This window comes from Hippocampus bargibanti, linkage group LG14, assembly GCF_051943395.1.
Source record: "Hippocampus bargibanti isolate YZ-2025 linkage group LG14, ASM5194339v1, whole genome shotgun sequence".
NCBI classification, from domain to species: domain Eukaryota; kingdom Metazoa; phylum Chordata; class Actinopteri; order Syngnathiformes; family Syngnathidae; genus Hippocampus; species Hippocampus bargibanti.
In genome coordinates, this window is record NC_142747.1 from 13,062,087 (window position 1) to 13,081,525 (window position 19,439).

Genomic DNA, 19,439 nt, shown 5'->3' on the forward strand with positions numbered 1-19,439 from the left:
AAAACACGCAGGCTGATATTTTTAGTCAAATGCAAAACTCCAATAAAAATGAGTTAAAGTGTCCCAAAACTACTTCAAAATGACCTCGGAGATGCCGAGTTTCAGAAGGTCCCGCCCCCTTGTTCGTGACGTCACGCCAGGACGTCTTGCCTTGCTCTAGAATCAAAACAATGGCTTCAGATTCAGAGAAGATGCTTGTTACTCATCCAGTTATGAATATGATTCAAATTGTTCTGAAGAGGAAAGCATAAATGTTTGCAATCGATTAAAGAAGTCCTCCCGTATCAATTCGAGCCATCAGGACTTCAATGTAGCGTCCCAGAAAATGCAGAAGATGGCGCCCAAGCTCCGTTGGAAATGGGCTGATTTGTCTGCTGGGAATTTGTATCAACTACGATCAAATAGTAGTCTTGGTGCAACACAATGATTCACCATTGCGTTATTTATGTGTTTTCCTACTAATTTCGCCATCAACACGAAGTTTTCAGACCAAACAAATTACCCAAAATGCATTGTGTGTCGCTTTCTCGGTCAGGGGCGTTCCTGACGTGACGTAATGTCAAGCAGCGTCATCAACTCGAAAACAAGACTTCCTGAATATTCAGCGCGAGTCTGAAAACGTAAAATATAGCTATATGCCGTGGAATCTTTGTAAAATATGCTCGGTAGAAGTCATATGAAGCGATTTTACAAATTATGGACACAACTTGTTTGGAGGCGTCGGTTGTTCTTTAAGTATCTGTCTATTCGATCTGTACTCAAAATAATGGGAACTGAGAACCTGTCTTATAAAGTACAGCGATACCACGCTTACGAACTTAATTGGTTCCCAGAAAGTGTGTGTAAGGCGAAAAGTGTGTATTCCAAACATTAATTTCCCATAGGAAACGATTAAAATGAGAATAATCCATTCCCAGGTCCCCATAAAACATAATTTTCAACTAAATAACCCTTAAAACTTCACACAATATACCTTATTTCATGTATAATAAATGTGCCATGGTATTGTAATTAAAGAAATAAACTGTACTGTATTATAAAGCCATTTTATTTACCTTTGTGATGGTCGTTTGCTGGCATGATGGGATGGATAGCTTTTTGCATCAAGTATCTCAAGGAGCTCTGGGTTGATGCAGGCAGACACACAAAACTTCATTAATAGCTGTGTCCCTTGCTTGTATGTTCTCTTCAATTGTACAGATGGCTTATGCGGGTTATTTGTGGAGCCTGATTGATGGGATATTTTAACCTTGCAGTCTACACTCTGCCTTTGAATTATCCATAAAGTTGAAACGAGTCAAAATGTCACTGTGTTTTCTATCCATTTTCTCACCATTTCACTTTTTTTGTTTCAAGCTCTGTCGTTTCCCTTTCGTGTGTGTTTCTGTAAACCCCCCCCCCCACCCCTGCGTGTGACCCCCCTCCTCTACCACGGATCTTGACCAATCACGTGCAGCTTTAACGGAAGACTGGGGGCAGGGAATAGGGGTCGGCTGCCATTTTCAGCTCCTTGTTAGGAGAACCGGCTCGTTCGCGAACGACACATCACTCATTGTGGCGCTCCGTGTGTTTACCAAAAAATAGTTCATGTGCCAATATTATATTCTCGCCAATTTAACGTTCATAAGACGAAACATTCGTGAGCTAAAGCCTTCATAAGCCGAGGTATCACTGTAACTTTGTTTACTTTGTTGTTGTGATTTGTGAATTGTCTTTTCCTCAGTCAGGTATGTTGGTGGCTCCTGTGTTGGCTTATGTCGGCCCTCTTGAGGAGCTGTCTTTCAAACCAAATCCTGGAGAGGTAAACTTATTCTTTTTATTGCTGTTTACTGAATAGCGCCGGGTGGCTCTTCAATACTATATACAGCAGGGGTGTCAAAGTAATTTTTTGCCGCAGGCCACATTGTAGTTATGGATTCCACTCGAGGGCCGTTATGAATTTGGGGAAGCCATTAGAATGTTTAATCCCCTCCACATATTACATATAGAGCACACACAAAATTAATGAATAACTAGTTTTCAAATCTGAAGTCAAGAATAATGACTGTTATTGTGGTTTACATCCAAAAATATGACATTTTGGTTCGGATTTTAGCAAGCATCATGGAATTTCACAAGTTTGATTTGCTTTCGTGGGCCGAAAAAAATGATGTGGCGGGCCGGATTTGGCCCGCGGGCCTTGACTTTGACACCTGTGATATACAGTAATGTTTTTTATTTTTTATAACTTATTAAATGCTGTCCACACCGCTGCACCATTCAACCCCACAAATCACCCCGTCCATCACTCATTCACTGCCATTCCCGAATTTATTCAGGAATTTAAAACATGACGTAGAGCGTCATTCCCAAATTTGTTTGGGTTTTGTTTTTCTGTTTTTGCCTGGGTGCCGATAAAACGCTGGCCAGACCTCTGGCAATGTTTTTCCCTTCCACAAGCCGGCAGCATTTCATTTTTTTCCATGTTATCTCTTTGTTACAGCTTCAGCTGTTGTGAAAGCACTCTCTAAACCAATATGTATGTATTGCATTGCAATGTGGACAGCTGCCCTCATTTCAAGCTCATAACTTCAGACCCATATAATTTAGAAATTAACTCTTTTTTTCTGATGAAAGAAGAGAGTAATGTTTCTTACACTGCATTGAATGTTTATGTAGTCCTAAACGTCAATAATCTGTGGGTCCTGGAATTTGAATGACAATGACAAAAACCCTGGCACTGGAGTTGACACATTTTTGGACATGTCTGGCAGTAAATGAGTTAATGTTGTCAAAAATGAAACAACCGCTCAACTTTTTTTTCTCCTTTTATGAAAACATCTGTTTTTCTCTGTTTTTCAGGTGGAGGAGATTTTTAATTTGTCTTTGTCCCATTTATGCGACCCTGGAAACCGCGGGTACACGCATTTTCGCACAGGGAACAAGTATGGATACACGCTGCCCGTGTTTCGGAATGGGAAGCATCGTGTGTGGGGCCTCACCGCTGTTGCCTTAGATCATACACTAAAACTTCTTATACCGTCACAAATGTAGTGACGTGTTGCTCCGAGTTCACATTTACTCATTTTTGTTTCTCCTGCACATTTGTATGTACTTGTTTTCCCAAAGTTTCTTTGATTGAAGTCAACCACTTTCAACGGTTTTATGAGTTATTGCACATCATGCTATAAGATCATCTGCTGACTGACGGAATGAAATGAACTGATTAAATGAGTTACCGTTGGTTAATAAGACAATTTGTGTACTCATTGATTCACAGCTATTTATTTTCCCTTATTTTTTTGTAACCTCACTTAAGCTCAAACCTCACCTGTTGAAGAACAAACAGTATATCAGGATGAGGCATGTTCAAGCACAAATGCATTAAAGATCTGGAAACATTTTCTGTGTGTAGGTTTTATTCCCCATACTTAACTTATACAATATAATCATCGGCATTTCAGTGGATTTTCACTTTTTTTTTTTTTTTTTTTTTTTTTTTTTTTTTTTTTTTTTTGAGGGTAGGAGGGATTTAGGTCATTTTTTAAATCTTTGTTTTGACCCCTTATGACTCCAATTGCTTTTATTGCTTTACCTCTTTGTGAAGACTCCGATTTTTCCACTGTATAGATGGTTTATTTTAAGTTAACATCTACCGTATTTTCCAGTGTATAAGGCGCACCCCCAATGAATGGTATATTTTCAAACCTTTTCCATATATGTATAAGGCGCACCGGACTATAAGGCATAACGAAAAAAAAGTTTTCCAAATATAATATGGAAATAGATTTTAAAAAATCCAAATATAAGGCACACCACATTATAAGGCGCTATACTAGAGGCTGAGGTTACACACGACTTCTTCTACAGGGGGAAATGGAGTCGGTGGCTGCTGCCAGTAGTTGCGAGCCCTTTTGGGGCTCAATTTCACTTCACATATACGGCGTAGCTTTTGAAAATTAAGTCTTTGGGGTGCGCCTTATACACCGGAAAATACGGTAACTTAATTGTGATGAACTTGATGACGCAATAAGCTTCTGGAAGGTTGCTGTCATTCGGACCAGACCCCAAAACAATTGAAACCCTCTTTTTTTCCTGAGTGTGGTAATCAAGGCAGGGAGCACTGCATGGGGTCCTGTGTGTCAGGAAGGAGGTGGCAGTTGAAGGGCCAACTGAAGGAGAAAAGGTCCAAGGCTTGGCTGCACTGATGCTCAGCCAAGGAGCAGACAGAGCGGCAGGGTTGCAGGACACCTCCGTGAGGGCTGCACTGCGGTAAGAACATCCCACAAATTAGTTTCCGCAAGGGCTCGAAGCAGGCCAGCTCCAGCAAAACCTTTGCCAAGACCACAGAGGAAAAAGTTTCAGATGCGATGGACTTCGGTCCTGGAAATTCAAGTCTTGACTGATGCATGTTTTCAAGATGGCACAAAAAGGTACCCTGTACTGTCGTAGAAGCGTGGCAGCTTCTCTCTGGTCGGCGATGGCGAGCCATATGTTGGGGAATGAGGTGAGGTTGTAACTGAGACCCAGACACATCTCCACGTCTATCAACTCACACGGCGAAACTGCTGGCATCGAGAAAATACCTTATTCCAGCAAAGTCATGATCTCTGCTCAAAAGAATTACCGTATTTCCGGTGTATAAGGCCCACCCGAGTATAAGACGCAGCCCCAATGAATGGTGTATTTAAAAAAAATAATCCATATGCAGTACAGTGATACCTCAGTTTACGAACTTTTTGCCTCACGAACATTAAATTCGCAAGCATAGTCTTGGCTAATGAACTAGTTTTCGACGGACGAACCAAACCACAAAGCGCCACGGTGGCTGGTGGACTAGTTTGAGTGCAGACATGGTTTGTTATCGAGTGGAGTACTTTTGCTATTATGTGAGCGAAAAAGACCCCACCACTGGCGAGTGTTAAGCCGAAGAGGACACAAAAGAAAATTACGGTCGAGCAGAAGAAGGAGATCATCGAAAAACATGAATGAGGTGTGCGTTTGTTTGACTTAGCGTCCCTGTACCGCTATGCTAAGTCGACCATTGCTACGTGTGGCTAAGGGTGTTTCTGTGTTGTCTAAGCAACGGTCTCAGGCAATAGAAGAGGTTGAAAAACTTATGTTGATTTGGATTAACGAAAAGCAGCTAGCAGGGGACAGTGTGAGTGAGGGTATTATCGCAGAGAAAGCATAGCAACTTCACTCGGATATCATCAAGAGGCAACTACATCAACGACCACCACAAAGGTCAATAAAACGACTTTATTATACAGTACATTTTATTTCTTCAATTACAATACAATAGCATATTTATTATACATAAAATAAGGTATATTTTGGGTAGTTTTAAGGCTTATTTAGTAGAAAATTTTATGGGGACCTGGGAACGCATTATTCTATTTTTTAATGGTTTCTTATGGGAAATAAATGTTCGGCAGATGAACTTTTTGCCTTACACACACTTTGTGGGAACCAATTAAGTTCGTGAGCTGAGGTATCACTGTATAAAGCGCAACATAGTATAATGCGCAGGGTCATCTTTTGAAGAAAATGAAGGCTTTGGGGTGCGCCTTATACACTGGAAAATACGGTAGAAATATGTCAGGGCCCACATTGTTTGGATGGAAGGGAATGCAAACGGTCGCATTTATTTTCTTGACAATAGCCGAAGAAACAAAAAAAAGGAAACAAACGTGTGATTGTCACAGACTGTGATCAGCGTCAGCGGTCGTATTTACTCACTGAATGGCGGATAGGTGGAGTTGCCACAATCCTGTTCATCTGCTCCATCGGGACAGTCATTCCAACCATCACACAACCACTGTGGATGAAGACATTCCCCGGTACTGCAGGCAAACTGCTTTGGTCCGCAATTCCCTTTAAAAATCCAAAGTAAAAAAAAAATAGCCAATTAATCAATCAAAGAAAAAATTATGAACACTGGATACAGTAATCCCTCATTTTTCGCAGTTAATGGGGACCAAGACCACCTGCGCTAGACAAAAAAATCCACAAGGTAGGGTTTGAGTACTAGCATGATTAAAAGATGTAAACAGTATTTATTCTTGATATTTTTGAGACAGGGATTCTAGCAGTACACACATTTACTGATAAGTTAAATTATAAAATGTGATATACTCATTAACAATAGAGAGGGTTGTGTCAGGAAGGGCCTCCGACGTAAAAGCTTGGCCAAAACAAATATGCGAATCAAACCTCTGAAGATGGAGGACACTGATTCGTTGTGGCGATCCCTTGAAGGGAAAAGTCAAAAGGAAAATAAGAAGAAGAAGATATAGTCATTAACCTTCTTTACCCAATTCTCTCCTCCCGCCCCCTTCCCACCCATCCTGTCTTCATCTGGTCAATACTTTATAAGTCGCCGGCTTGCAGACAATAGAGGTCAAATTGTTTCCAACCGATGGCCTCAAAGTGGGGGAATGTTCAAACATCATTATTTTTTTTATCTATCTATCTATCTATCTATCTATCTATCTATCTATCTATCTATCTATCTATCTATCTATCTATCTATCTAGCTAGCTAGCTATCTAGCTAGCTAGCTAGCTAGCTAGCTATTTGCTAACTATTAGCTTTTTAGCGATATATCAATTAGCTGTCTATTAGCAATATAGCAAGCTTTGTATACATTTGAATTACTTCCGGGTTGAGTGAATGCTAGCGTGTGTGGCTGCCGCTGCTCTACCACAGAAAAACTTATCCTGTGACTGTAAAGTGACCTTGATAGTTTTGAAAGGCGCTTATAAAAGAGATGTATTATTTTGGTCTTTTGACTTTGGTTTATGTCGACATTAGTAAGAAATATTGTGCGAATTCAATCCCTCTTTGTCGTTTCTGTAATACCGTACAATAGCTATCTGGCTGGCTAGTTATCTAGCTGGCTAGCTATTAGCTATCTATTGGCTTGCTAGCTAGTTTTCTAGCCATTTGTCTTACTATTCTATTTGAGTTACTTCCGGGCTGAGTGAACGCTGGCGCGTGTGGCTGCCGCTGCTCACCCACAGAAAAAAATACCCTGTAACTGTAAAGTGACCTTGAGAGATTTGAAAGGCGCTTAAAAAGCACCCCCCGCCACCCTAATGAGGAATAAGCGGTACGGAAAATGGATGGATTATTATAATTATAATTATCATTCTTTAGCATTTATGCAGATGTGACAGTGTAGCCTGCATTATGGGTGATGTCACCACTGGAACCAATCAATCTACAGCCATGTAGAAAACCTCTGAGTCGGCATTTTTTTCTGTTTTTTTTTTTCCTGGAAAAAAAACCGCGATGCATCAAAACTTAAAGGACAACCGACGTCTCCGGACAAGTTGTGTCCATAATTTGTAAAATGGCTTCAAATGACTTCTACTGAGCGTATTTTACAAATATTCCACCGCATATAGCTATATTTTATGTTTTAAGACTCGCGCTGAATATTCAGGAAGTCTTTTTTTTTTTAGTTGGTGACGAGTCCGTACGTGACGTCACTAAAGGACCGCCCCTGACCGTAAAAAAAGACACATTATAGCAGTCCTTCCAACACGTCAATGTATTTTGCTGTACATGTTTGGTCTGAGAACCGTGTTGCACCCAAAAGCTGCCAGAAGAGGTCATCCAAGCGCCATATAAGGAATTTATCAGCCTGTGGAAGCGGAGGTGGCCACTGGAGGTCGCCATTTTGTGCCTCTTTTTTTTGGGTGAGAGATTTTCCCCCATTGTTGCCTCAAAATGGCACAAATAAATTCTTTAATCGCTTGCAAACATGTATGCTTTCCTCTTCAGAACTATTTGAATCATATTCATAACTTGATGTGTAACAAGTAAGCATATTCTCCAAATCTGAAGCCATTTTTTTATTCACTAGCAATGCAAGACGTCTTGGCGTGACGTCACAAACTGGGGGCGGGACTTTCTGAAAATGCCCAATTCGCAGCTCAATTTTTTTGCAGATTTTGGACACTTTAAGTCATTTTTATTGGTGCTTTGCATTTGACTAAAAATATCATACTGCGTGTTTTGGGTATTTTAGATGCTATAAAACATTTTTCTGATGTCAGTTAAAAAACAAAAAAGTGACGTCGGTTGCCCTTTAAACCGGGAAGTACTAAGGGATTACTGTATTCGCAGAGGGGAAGGAAACAGTCCAAGAACAGTACCGATATATTAAAAAAAAATATCAAATATGTCTTCTTGTACAACATATAACTTGGAAAAGAAGAACTCACGATCCAGTAGGTACACAGACTGATAGGTGGCATTAAATCCACTGTCAGCCACTCCCTCGTCAGCCACAAATATCACAGTCATGTGCTGTCCGGATGAGGTCAGATCTGGTGGGAGGGTGGTGCCACAAAACCTGACAAGGAAAACACACCATTATGCAAGCAGAATCAATGCGGTATCACAGTGACACGTGATGACGTGAATGGAAATGGGACAAGCGTGTAAAGTGCAGAATGTGGACCAAAGTCACACTTTGGATTCAATTCATCGTCAGTTTAGCAAGAGATTTCGGACTATGGTATTCTTTTAATTTTATTGGAAGCCTTTCGTTTTCAGCAGGACTTTTTAAACACCTTTTGTGATGAATTAGAATGGAAATTGTGAGCCTGCAGACCATGGTCAGGTCCAACATTAGTTGGCAAAGGGATGTCCTTTTGCTACAAAATTAAACTGGTGTGAAACTCTGAACATGAACAAAGTGTCAATAGAGCAGAAAAAATTGTCAAAATAGTCGACAAAGGCAACTTCCAACGGTCGCCAAAAACTCTTGAGCTCCTCTGTTGGCATCGAAACATTTTGAGCAGAATTGTTCATACTGTCAGGATTAAATGTATCTGCATCCATCATTCTGACAAAAGATGAACGAATGGTATCAGGTACTTTTGCAGTTAAAAAATAAATTAGATAAGTGCTGTTAACTCATTCACTGCCAGACATGTGCAAACGTGTCCACTCCAGTGCCAGAGTTTTTGTCATTGTCACTCGAATTCCAAGACCCACACAATATTGAGTTTTAGGACAACATAAACATACTGTACAGCGTTAGAAACCTTACTCTCTTCTTTCATCAGAAAAAAAAGAGTTAATTCCTAAATTATATGGGTCTGGAGTTATATGATCTTGAAATGAGGGCAGCTGTCCAAAATGCAATGCAACACATACATATTGGTTTATTTCGCGTTTTAACGACAGCTGAAGCTGGAACAAAGCGCTAACATGAAAGAAAGGGAAATTCTGCCCCCATGTGGAAGGTGCCAGAGGCCATGGCCAGCGCTCTATCGGAACCAAAGCAACAAAAACAAAACCCGAACTAATTTGGAAATGTCTGTGTAAGCTCTCAGTCGTACAGGAGTGGTCCATCGATGAGAAGGTTTCTTCAGCCGTCATCTGTACTTTTTTGAAGGTGTCGGACGTTTCGCCTCCTATCCAAGAGGCTTCGTCAGCGAACAGTTCGCTGACGAAGCCTCTTGCGCTGACGAAGCCTCTTGGATAGGAGGCGAAACGTGCGACACCTTCAAAAAAGTACAGATGACGGCTGAAGAAACCTTCTCATCAATAATTCGGAAATGGTGCTTTATGTCATATTTTCTAGAATAAATTTGGGAATGGCAGTGAATGAGTTCATGTTGAATTGATGACATCATTCACCCTTTCAGTGACATTGGTTGCCTTATTTCATTTCACATTCAATTCATGTTCAGAATAGAAACTGAACCCCAATACCAAACAGCATGACAAAGGCACAGGAATCCTAAGACATTTGTTCAATTAATATATCGTATTCTAATATGAATAAATATGAAAAATGAATATGAAAAAAAACCCTGTCTATACATTGTAAATAGCACAGCCATCTTATAATAATAATACATTTCATATGTCGAGTGAATACAGTTACATATGTCAATATATGCTTTTTATACTGTATTTTTATACTTTGCACTATGTACAGTTTTTTTCATGAAACATTTTTTGTGCAGTTGTACATTTCAGTCTCCTGACATTTTCTTTAATGCATAGAATACTTTGTTTTATCTTTTCACCCCACCCCTTTCAATTTTGCCGCTGTAGATTGCAAATTTCCCCATTGTGGCACTATTAATGGCTTTCTCATTCTGATTCTAATTCTGAATACCAAAATACTGTGCACGTTACCTTCCCAGAACTCTTCCAGTTCCATCATCTCTGCCATCATGTACCTCCACATAGTCAAACTCGCACACGTCCTGAGCCTCCAGACTGAAATTTTTGAAGTGCAGCATGACGACGTGACCCTCTTCAACAGATATGTGCCATATACAAAACTAAGGAGAAAAAGATGGGATGTAGGATAGCTGGAATAGTCTTTTTTTTAAGTTAGGTGACCAGTGCGGAATTGTGAATGTACCTGCTGGTGAGGGTATGGGCTGGGGTGGTTTGGACTTGCCAGGAAGCCGAATGGTCCAATCTTCAGTCCGCCACATTCTGTGGATAAACATCGGTGGATACTCGGTAAGCGCCATTATGAAAGCTCATCATGGACTGCAGCCCAAAATAATTGTGCATATTTTGAATTTGCAGCATTGGTAAGTGACCTTTGGGTCAAGGAGGTCATGCTTTTTGTTGTGTGTGTGAGACAGGGTTATAATAATTTAGGATTTTATCATTTTGGGTTTGTTTTTCATTTCTTTTTCACTGTGTGTGGACGAGACGGGTTGAGAAGGTCATTATGAGATTAAAAATCATTACAATTATTGAATCCAACTAGTCGAGCTATGATATTTTTTTTCTTTGCATAGTTTTTGTGGGCATTGGCACATGCTTTTACTTTTTAACGGTTTTGTTAAGCGCTTTGTTACAGCTTCAGCTGTTGTGAAAGCGCTATATAAATTACTATGTATTGTATAAACAGGTGAGGTCGTTCCAATGGTGTCAAAGTCAAGGCCCGCGGGCCAAATCCGGCCCGCCACATGATTTTATTCGACCCGCGAAAGCAAATCAAACTTGTTAAATTCCATGATGATTGCTAAAATCTGAGCCAAAATTTCATATTTTTGGATGTCAACCACAATAAAAGTCATTATTCTTGACTTCAGATTTGAAAATGAGTTGTTCATTAATTTGCTGTGTGCTCTATATGTAATATTTGAAGGGATTTAAACATTCTAATGGGTTCCCCAAATTCATAACGGCCCTCAAGAGGAAACCATAACTACAATGTGGCCCGCGGCAAAAAAATGACTTTGACACCCCTGCACTAGATTCCGCTCAATGGTATCTTATTGAAGCCACAATACTGTGTAAAAGCCTTGGGACAGACGTTTTGTTTTCGTGGTGTCATTGCACAAACCTCGATCATTGGAAATAAAAAATAATAATAAAGCGAGATAATCAGTGCTTTTTCTTTTTTCCTTTGGAGTTTGGAAGGAAACTGATGAATTGATAAAGTGTTTTTTCACAATCTCTCACCACTGTGTTTATTGCTGCAGTTGGCTTCATCTTTTTGGTCATGGCAGTTGGAATGACCATCACACACAGACGCGGGCAGCAGACAGCGACCGCTGTCGCACATGAACTCGTCTCTGAAGCAACTTTCTTAAAAACAAGCACACAACAACCGATTACACAAACGTGCGCGGCACTTATGTTTATTGCATAGAAGTTGGGAACAAATCAAAAGGAGGAGCTTTCCTTTCGTCTGCTATCATGCACACAAACCACTGACTGTGTCCAGGCAGCAAAGCCTTGTACTGAGCTGTGAAGCCATTTCCTGCAATGCTGCCATCAGAACGAAACGTCACCCATACTGTGCTGCTGTTTGTGTTGATTGTTGGTGGAGCCACGGCACCACAGAACCTAAAGGTGGGACACAAAAGAGGAGGAGACTGTGCTGAACGGTTGCGCCTTTTCGGCAACATGAATATGCCAGCACTGTTTTTGATTTTGGAGGAATGACAGAGGCATTTGACAGTCATCGCTGGACAGCTCTGGGGAGATTGTGTTTTTTTTTGCGCCTGTTATGGGCAGCATTGTCACAGCTGTCGCAGCTTGGTATTGAAGAGGATTTACGTGGGACAGGAGATACGAGAAAATGACGCTTTGATTTCATCTAGAACCGCTTCATACAACAAAGAGGGTGCAGAAACTGGTGAAGATTGAATGACTGTGTCTTTGTTGTCATATTGTTTTGTTTGATTTTGTTTTTGTTCTTTTGACTTCAAGATGGCGCCACGAGAGTGACTGTCTTTCCAGCAGCTGCTTTATTTTGTTTTTCTACTTCTTCCTTTCCTTTCCCATTCCGTACTCTGATGCTGTGAAAGGCACATTTCTCCACTGTGAGACTAATAAATGCTAATCCAATCCAAAGAGACTTCACATTTCTTTAGTACACAAAACGCAGATCTGAGATTTATTTGCAGCACATTCAAATGTGTTTGTATCAGTACGCTGCTTGATAAAATATTAAATTGTAATGGTGATCTCATGGTATGTCTAGTTATCCGCTGTCATGGTTGTCTGTGGATTTGTAGTTCAAAAACTGTCATTTTAATTCATTCGAACATTGTTTGGAATAAATCGAACTGCATTCACGAGTGTACAACACTGTGTGAGTTATATTTGTGTAGAATGTGTGCATTATAGCCCACTAACCTTGTGACCACGGAGTTATGCTCTACATGCTCCTGTACCTCCAGCCAGTCAAACAAACAGGGAGACGGACCCTCAATATTCAAAGAGGACACGTGGATTTGAAGATAGTGAGGGGGCGTGGCTTGAATGGCCCACACGCACAAGGCGTTCGGGGAATAGGAACCCGGGTGGTTTGGGGAGCTGAAAAAACCTTCGGAATCAGTCAAAACTCCTCCACAACCTGAAAGGACACATAAATTGTCTGGCCAGTCACCGTTAAAGTAACACCTTTTAAAATATAATAAGGAGATCTCAGCAGGCTTATGTTTGAGTGTCCTACGTGTTTCAATCGTGGGGATACTCGCAGGGTGAGGTACTGGCAAATTATTCTGCAGGCTTCCGTTTGGAGGACCAGAGGGTAATTCTCCATCTTGTGCCCTCAACGTGTCTGAAGGGCTGGTTGACAATAGCTGCTCGTCAACTTCTTTACTTTTTATTTCTATACCCGGAAAGGAATACAATTCAAGATTTTAACGGTGTATTTGCAATGGAGAAAAGCAAAGGTAAACCAATCAATGCGAATGCTACTTAACAGGAAATTACAGGAGCTATTGAAAGTTGAATTCAGGTTAAAATTCCACAATTCTTCCTTGAAAAAACGTCAAACGCTGAGGATTCACTGACAAAAAAAAAACATTGTCCGGATCTTTGTGACAAATAAGCAGTGGCAGTACAATAACTTTGTTAAGGACCGCATAGAGAATGTACTAAGGTGCTAAATTATTGGACAATTCTAAAGTGAGAAGAAGAAGATACTCACGTGTGAGGATGAGGACCAATGTCAGACCGAGAGCTGCAACCAGGAACAGGGCGGCAGAGAAGACCACCGCCTTCCCCCAGCCACAACCTGCATTCCGCAAAAGCAGAACACACACCACCAAGATAGTACCTCACTTTTGGTCTGAACCTTTTACACAAAAAACACTTTTATAGGGACTTTGCCAAGACGTGAAAGATTTCATTTTATTTTTTTACAATTCTTATAAGAAGGAATTGAACAACAGTAGTTTATAGCCGGGGCGGCAGTCGAGTGGTTAGCACACCGGCTTCACAGTGCAGAGGTCGCCGGTTTGCGTCCCGGTCCGGCCTTCCTGTGTGGAATTTGCATGTTCTCCCTGGACCCGCGTGGGTTTTCTCCAGGTCCTCCAGTTTCCTCCCACACTCCAAAAACATGCATGGCAGGCAGATTGACCACTCCAAATTGTCCCTAGGTGTGAGTGTGAAAGTGACTGTTGTTTGTCTTTGTGTGCCCTGCGATTGGCTGGCAACCAATTCAGGGTGTCCCCCGCCTCGTGCCCGAAGACAGCGGGGATAGGCTCCAGCCCCCCGCCGCGACCCTAATGAGGAATAAGCGGTACGGAAAATGGATGGGTGTATAGTTTATAGCCCTTCCCACACAGTTGGCGTGTTTGGATGCTAAAATGCTCAGGATACGAAGCACACGAGTATTTTGTTGTTTGCTATAAATACAGTGTATATATTTTTCATTTTGTCGCAATACTTACCAGTTGTTGGTGGTTTAATTGGCTCAGGGGTTGATGTGGTCGTTCGAAACCCCTCTCCCTCCCCCTCCAGCTCAAAGGCAGGATTGCAGAACACATTCTGGAACAAAGGACGACACAAAAGATGCAATTGTACCCAAACGCTAGAATACGAAGGCTATAGCTCCTCCAATATCATTGTTAGTTTTTTTTTTTTTTTTTTTTTCGATAAATGGGCTGTGTCGTATGTTACCCCCAGAAAGATACTGCAATATGTTTCGAACAACTAGCTTGAACGTAAATATGCTAAATAAGGAAATAAATCAATACCTCTCAGATTCGGATATTCAGTCACTGTAAATTACATTTCAAAAAGCTTTTTTTAATTGGTGTGTATAATCATACACCGCAGTTATTTTCTGATACTGAGTTCAGGAATATTACAAGGCCATAGTATACAAAATGAAATAAAGTTAGTATTTGGGAATGCATACAAAGGAAACATTTTAGCAGTCTCCAAGTTTGTATCTTCCCCCACAAATATGTTTGTCATATCAGAAGTGATTTGTCAAAAAAGAAAAAGTGACCTTTTGGGCAGACCAGAATAAAATTACTGTATCCGCCAATGCATTCGTTTTCCTTTTACAAGCATTGAAAAATACATCAGTCACTTCAGCAAAAACATACTGTATCTGGGAATGTCTGCATTGTGAGATAAGTAAATAGTTGATGTGTTTTTATTTTATGTGACATTTCAGAATAGGAGTACAATTATCTATCAAAGTCAGCAGCATTACCATCATAATTGACCTTTCTCACCTTGTAGATGTCCGAGGGGTCTGAGTCTATGACAACTTGGTTGAGAGCCGACATCTTTGGTCTGCTGCTCCTCTCTTAGAGAATCCAAACACACTCACGTGCCCATCAGAAAATGATAAAGAATTAGTCTAAATGTAGAGCTCCAGCGATGAGAGTCCATGCGAGTGTCAGAGGAGTACAAGGTTGGCTATCCGTCAACATGTTCTCGTTAGAAAAGTTAAAAAAAAAAACATATCTGAACACTTAGTTTGTGATTTTTCGTGAGAGAGCTTCCTAAATACTTTAAAAACTTTCCCAGGGTTGAGCAAAGCTGAGTCAGCTGAGACGACTAAGCCCCAAAGCAAGAGGGGCCTGATAATTCCTGATTTGCTCAAAACGGGCTGAGTTTTATCCACGTGGAGGATTAAAGGTTTCAATAGGTGTGGAGAGAACCAGTCAGTGTAAACGGCATTGAATTGTAAACAAAAATCTCTAACTTCATACTCACTGCACCTGATTTGCTCTCTGCAGGAATCTAAATAAGGCGATATTATTTGGAAAAACAATCCAATTGCAGCCCCATTCATACTGCTCTTATTTTTTTCACCAATGTTCTCGCCAAGTATTTTTTTCAACTCATTCACTGCCATTCCTGAATTTATTCGGGAATTGAAAAGAATAACGTGGAGCACCATTAACAAATGTGTTCTGCTTTTTATTATGAGGGTGCAAATAAAGTGCAGGTCAGACCTCTGGCAATGGTTTTCCCTTCCACAAGGCGGCAGCATCTAACTTTTGTTCATGTCAGCGCTTTGGTAAAGCTTCAGCTGTTGTAAAAGCGCTTTACAAATCAATATCTGTGTCCAGTATTGTATTTGCAAATTTCCCGATTGTGGGACGAATAAAGGTGTTCTGTTTCTGATTTTGTACAGGAGCCCCCATTTCAAGCTCAGATAACCCCAGACCAATATAATTTAGGAAGTAACTCATTTTTTCCCGATAAAAGAAGAGTCTAAGGTTTCTTACACTGAATTGAATGTTATGTAGTCCCAACACTCAATATTTTGTCGGTCCTGAAATTTGAGTGACATAGAAAAAAAATGGCACTGGAGTGGACACATTTGCACATCATCTGGCAGTGAATGAGTTAATAAAAGAAGCAATAAATATGCCTCTACTACAATACAAGTCTGATTTATTAACCATAACTGTTTTGTCTTATCGGTTAAATGTGCATTCAAATAAAGGCAACCGAAACAAGAATAGAGATATGACAAATTACTTAAAGGACAACCGACGTCACTTTTTTGTTTGCTAACTGATATCAGAAAAACGTTTTATAGCATCTAAAATACACAAAACACGCAGTATGATATTTTTATTCAAATGCAAAACACCAATAAAAATGACTTAAAGTGTCCATAATCTGCAAAAAAATTGAGCTGCGAATTGGGCATTTTCAGGTAGTCCCGCCCCCAGTTCGTGACGTCACGCCAAGACATCTTGCATTGCTGGAGAATCAAAACAATGGCTTCAGATTCGGAGAATATGCTTTATTGTTACACATCCAGTTATGAATATGATTCAAATAGTTCTGAAGAGGAAAGCATATGTTTGCAATCGATTAAAGAATTTATTCCGTGTCATTTGGAGGCAAACGGGCGGGGGGGAATGTCTCACCCAAAAAGAGGCAATAAAATGGCCACCGAGCTGTGAGGAATGAATCAGCCCGTTTCCACAGGTTGATAAATTCCTTACATGGAGCTTGGACGCCCTCTTCTGGCTCTTTCTGGTGCAACACGAGGTTTTCAGACCAAACAAGCATTGGCGTGATGGAAGGATGTGTCCTTTTTTTTGGCCAGGGGCGGTCCTTCAGTGACGTCACGTACAGACTCGTCACCAACTCAAAAACATGACTTCCTGAATATTCAGCGCGAGTCTTAAAAGGTAAAATATAGCTATATGCGGTGGAATCTTTGCAAAATACGCTCAGTAGAAGTCATTTGAAGCCATTTTACAAATTATGGACACAACTTGTCTTGAGACGTCGGTTGTCCTTTAACGAATTCCATTACAGCGTTTAACACTTGCTGTCCTGTTAAGATTCAAAAGCACAAGTGTCATGTTCAACGTAAGTCCGTAAGTCATAAACAGAAATCTGCACAACTGCAACTTTTCATGTATAAATCAAGATGTATGGAATGTAAGACATAGATCCGCACATAGTGTCAGGAAGGGCATCCGACGTAAAAGCTTGGCCAAAACAAACATGCGCATAAAACATCTGAAGATGGAGGACACTGATTCGCTGTGGCGATCCCTTGAAGGGAAAAGCCGAAAGGAAAAGAAGACGCGCACGTCGTATATGAAACAAAGCCTTTTTTCCTTACCAGTTCACCACTTCAACTTTTCACGTCTCATCAAACGTAATATTAAGCACAAAATGTACATCTAAAAAATATAATTATCTCACACCCTTTTAGTTGGGTTCATCCAGTGAAGCTTTCCGTTTCCGCGGGTTACATTGGGGTTCACCTGCGTGTAACATTCTGTCACTTGCTCCTTCGCCATCCCATCCCTCTTCTTTTCCCGGCAGCTCAGTTGAGGGCCTACTGGAACAAAATGCCCCCTGAAATCCAACTGCACGTACCCCATTTTCTATCGCTCTTGTCAGGACATTGATGGCCGTTGTCAGGTCAGACACAGCATTAGCAAGTTTCCTGGTCTGTGCAACGACGGCCCGAGTGTCTCGTCTGGTTGCACGCATGACAGAGGACACAACTTTCACCTCCTGTACAATGGACTGCAAGCCATTGTCAAGTGCTGCAGATTGATTTTTCTGTTGCTGCAGCAACTCCATGTCAATGTCCTCATAAGGTGAATACTTCTGTGGTTCTGCAGAGAAGCCATTTGGTGACTTTGACTCACTTGGGTGCGGCGCTGATTGTGGAAAGTCTAATGTAGTCTCTATGAAAAACAGCAGAATTGATTGATGAAAGATTTGTAAGCACAAGTGCTCGGAAAAGGTTGACCTATTAAGTCATACCACACATGTGTTCACATATTCATTAAAATGAAAATGTGGAGCAGACAATAATTGTACATGCAGCTCAGTGGTGATCCGTGCATTTTACACCTAGTCCTTTAGTAGTGCTACATCTAAATCAATCCATCACTTAATAACTGTGACGATAATGACTATACAAGCTTTACTGCAGCGCATGCTGCGATTGCAACTCGTGAAAATTCTGGTGTGGTTTACTCCAAGGAGGGTACCGTAGGCCAGGAAATGACTTAATATGCAAGCTAAGAAATACTGAGAGAAAACGAGTTTTTACCATGAACTTGCGGTAGATCCATTGCGGTTTCCCCAAAAGCGTTGAAGAGTAACGTTGCTTGTAAGTGTCCAGCTGTACATTGGTGTCTTGTTGCTGCTTTGGTGAGGCAAGTCAAATTTCCAAATCCAGTGTTGCTCCAAACACCATTTCGTTCAGTGGCAAATAATAAACATACCCAGCAATACAATTTAGAGTGTGTCTCTGAGCCCGTGAGCCAGGGGTACCGGTCATAATTCGCGGACTGAAAGTGGCGGACAAACCCTTTCCCCTGTTGTGAGAGACTGGCTAGCCTTGGAACTGTCCGACCGTTCTTCATGATGTCCACTTGTTCTTCAAAGGTCCGTACTGCAAATGGCTTTAACAGTAAATCGACAACCAAATCAAATTCTTCTTCTCCTTCAGACATTGTGGGTTGATAAAACCGCTATTAAATCAACACAATATATTTTCTTATGCAGTCGTATGCTATCTCTGGTCAGTATGCTCTAATCACAAGGCATTAGCAAGCAGGCATTAACAACCAGACTCCGCGTTCTTCTTCGTGTTACATTCCATGTTTATTACTAGGCACTACTTTTATATGGCGCCCCTTGTGTTGACCCTTAGACACAGTAGAGTAGACGCTCTCCACCATCTTGGCAATTGCAGTGTAAACGCCCAATTTCAACGCCCGCTATTTGAAATGTGTATACTGTATAATGTAAATATAATATAAATATAATGTAAATTTCTCCACGGCGAGACTAATAAAGGTAAATCCAATCCAATTTGAGATGGGGTGGGGGGTAGATGACACGTGCAAACTGGCATCAACAGTGCGTGTAATTTGTGAATTTAATTCACGTGAGTAGAATTAGAAGTGCAAGTAGAAAAAGACAACCACTTGTGTGTGTGTGTGTGTGTGTGTGTGTATGTATGCGTATGTATAGATAGATAGATAGATAGATAGATAGATAGATAGATAGATAGATAGATAGATAGATAGATAGATAGATAGATAGATAGATAGATAGATAGATAGATAGATAGATAGATAGATAGATAGATATACACGTGTAACAAATTTATTTAACCAAATTTGTCATCGGCAAACATCCGGTTTTACTTTGGAAAACAATGATGAGTATTTCCTGTTTTTGAATAAAGTAATTGATGCTTAAAA

The 19,439-nt window shown here is 40.7% G+C and overlaps 3 protein-coding genes across 7 annotated transcripts in view; 1 reads left to right on the forward strand and 2 right to left on the reverse strand.

Annotated features, from left to right (window-relative positions):
- The window catches only part of nudt8 (nudix hydrolase 8), a 5,249-nt gene extending 2,013 nt beyond the window's left edge, over positions 1–3,236 (forward strand). For 3 of the 4 annotated variants that reach the window (XM_089013190.1, XM_089013191.1, XM_089013193.1), the window contains 2 exons: positions 1,724–1,801; positions 2,842–3,236. In XM_089013190.1, the coding sequence (XP_088869316.1) occupies positions 1,724–1,801; positions 2,842–3,033 (270 nt within the window). In that variant the 3' untranslated portion in view covers positions 3,034–3,236. The remainder of the gene's footprint in view (positions 1–1,723; positions 1,802–2,841) is intronic. The other variant, XM_089013192.1, reaches the window with a different exon arrangement.
- Positions 3,237–3,473: 237 nt separating this feature from the next.
- Positions 3,474–15,852, reverse strand: mfrp (membrane frizzled-related protein). Of its 2 annotated transcripts, none has more exons than XM_089013189.1 (13): positions 14,961–15,852; positions 14,166–14,262; positions 13,421–13,507; positions 12,941–13,099; positions 12,622–12,841; positions 11,696–11,826; positions 11,440–11,565; positions 10,379–10,455; positions 10,147–10,295; positions 8,214–8,344; positions 5,722–5,856; positions 4,417–4,544; positions 3,474–4,312 (listed from the first exon to the last, which is right to left on the reverse strand). In XM_089013189.1, exons 1-13 carry the CDS (start codon positions 15,012–15,014, stop codon positions 4,088–4,090), a joined length of 1,719 nt encoding a protein of 572 aa, XP_088869315.1. In that variant the 5' UTR covers positions 15,015–15,852; the 3' UTR covers positions 3,474–4,087. The 2 variants fall into 2 exon arrangements, with proteins under 2 accessions (XP_088869315.1, XP_088869314.1); XM_089013188.1 differs by having other exon boundaries at positions 4,417–4,547.
- A 200-nt stretch (positions 15,853–16,052) lies between these two features.
- LOC148888375 (uncharacterized) lies at positions 16,053–18,802 on the reverse strand. Its single transcript, XM_089013194.1, has 2 exons — positions 18,278–18,802; positions 16,053–17,906 (listed from the first exon to the last, which is right to left on the reverse strand). The coding sequence occupies exons 1-2, from the start codon at positions 18,681–18,683 to the stop codon at positions 17,419–17,421; spliced, it is 894 nt and encodes a 297-aa protein (XP_088869320.1). The 5' UTR covers positions 18,684–18,802; the 3' UTR covers positions 16,053–17,418.
- Positions 18,803–19,439: the final 637 nt, after the last annotated feature.

Coding starts and splice junctions, on each gene's coding strand:
- LOC148888375 (XM_089013194.1), bottom strand. CDS start 18,683: ATGTCTGAAGGAGAAGAAGAATTTGATTTGGTTGTCGATTTACTGTTA. Junction 17,907..18,277: donor GGATCTACCGCAAGTTCATG/GTAAAAACTCGT, acceptor TGTTTTTCATAG/AGACTACATTAGACTTTCCA.
- mfrp (XM_089013188.1), bottom strand. CDS start 15,014: ATGTCGGCTCTCAACCAAGTTGTCATAGACTCAGACCCCTCGGACATC. Junction 11,566..11,695: donor GGCTTTGCTGCCTGGACACA/GTCAGTGGTTTG, acceptor CTTGTTTTTAAG/AAAGTTGCTTCAGAGACGAG. Junction 10,296..10,378: donor GCCCATACCCTCACCAGCAG/GTACATTCACAA, acceptor TTTTCTCCTTAG/TTTTGTATATGGCACATATC.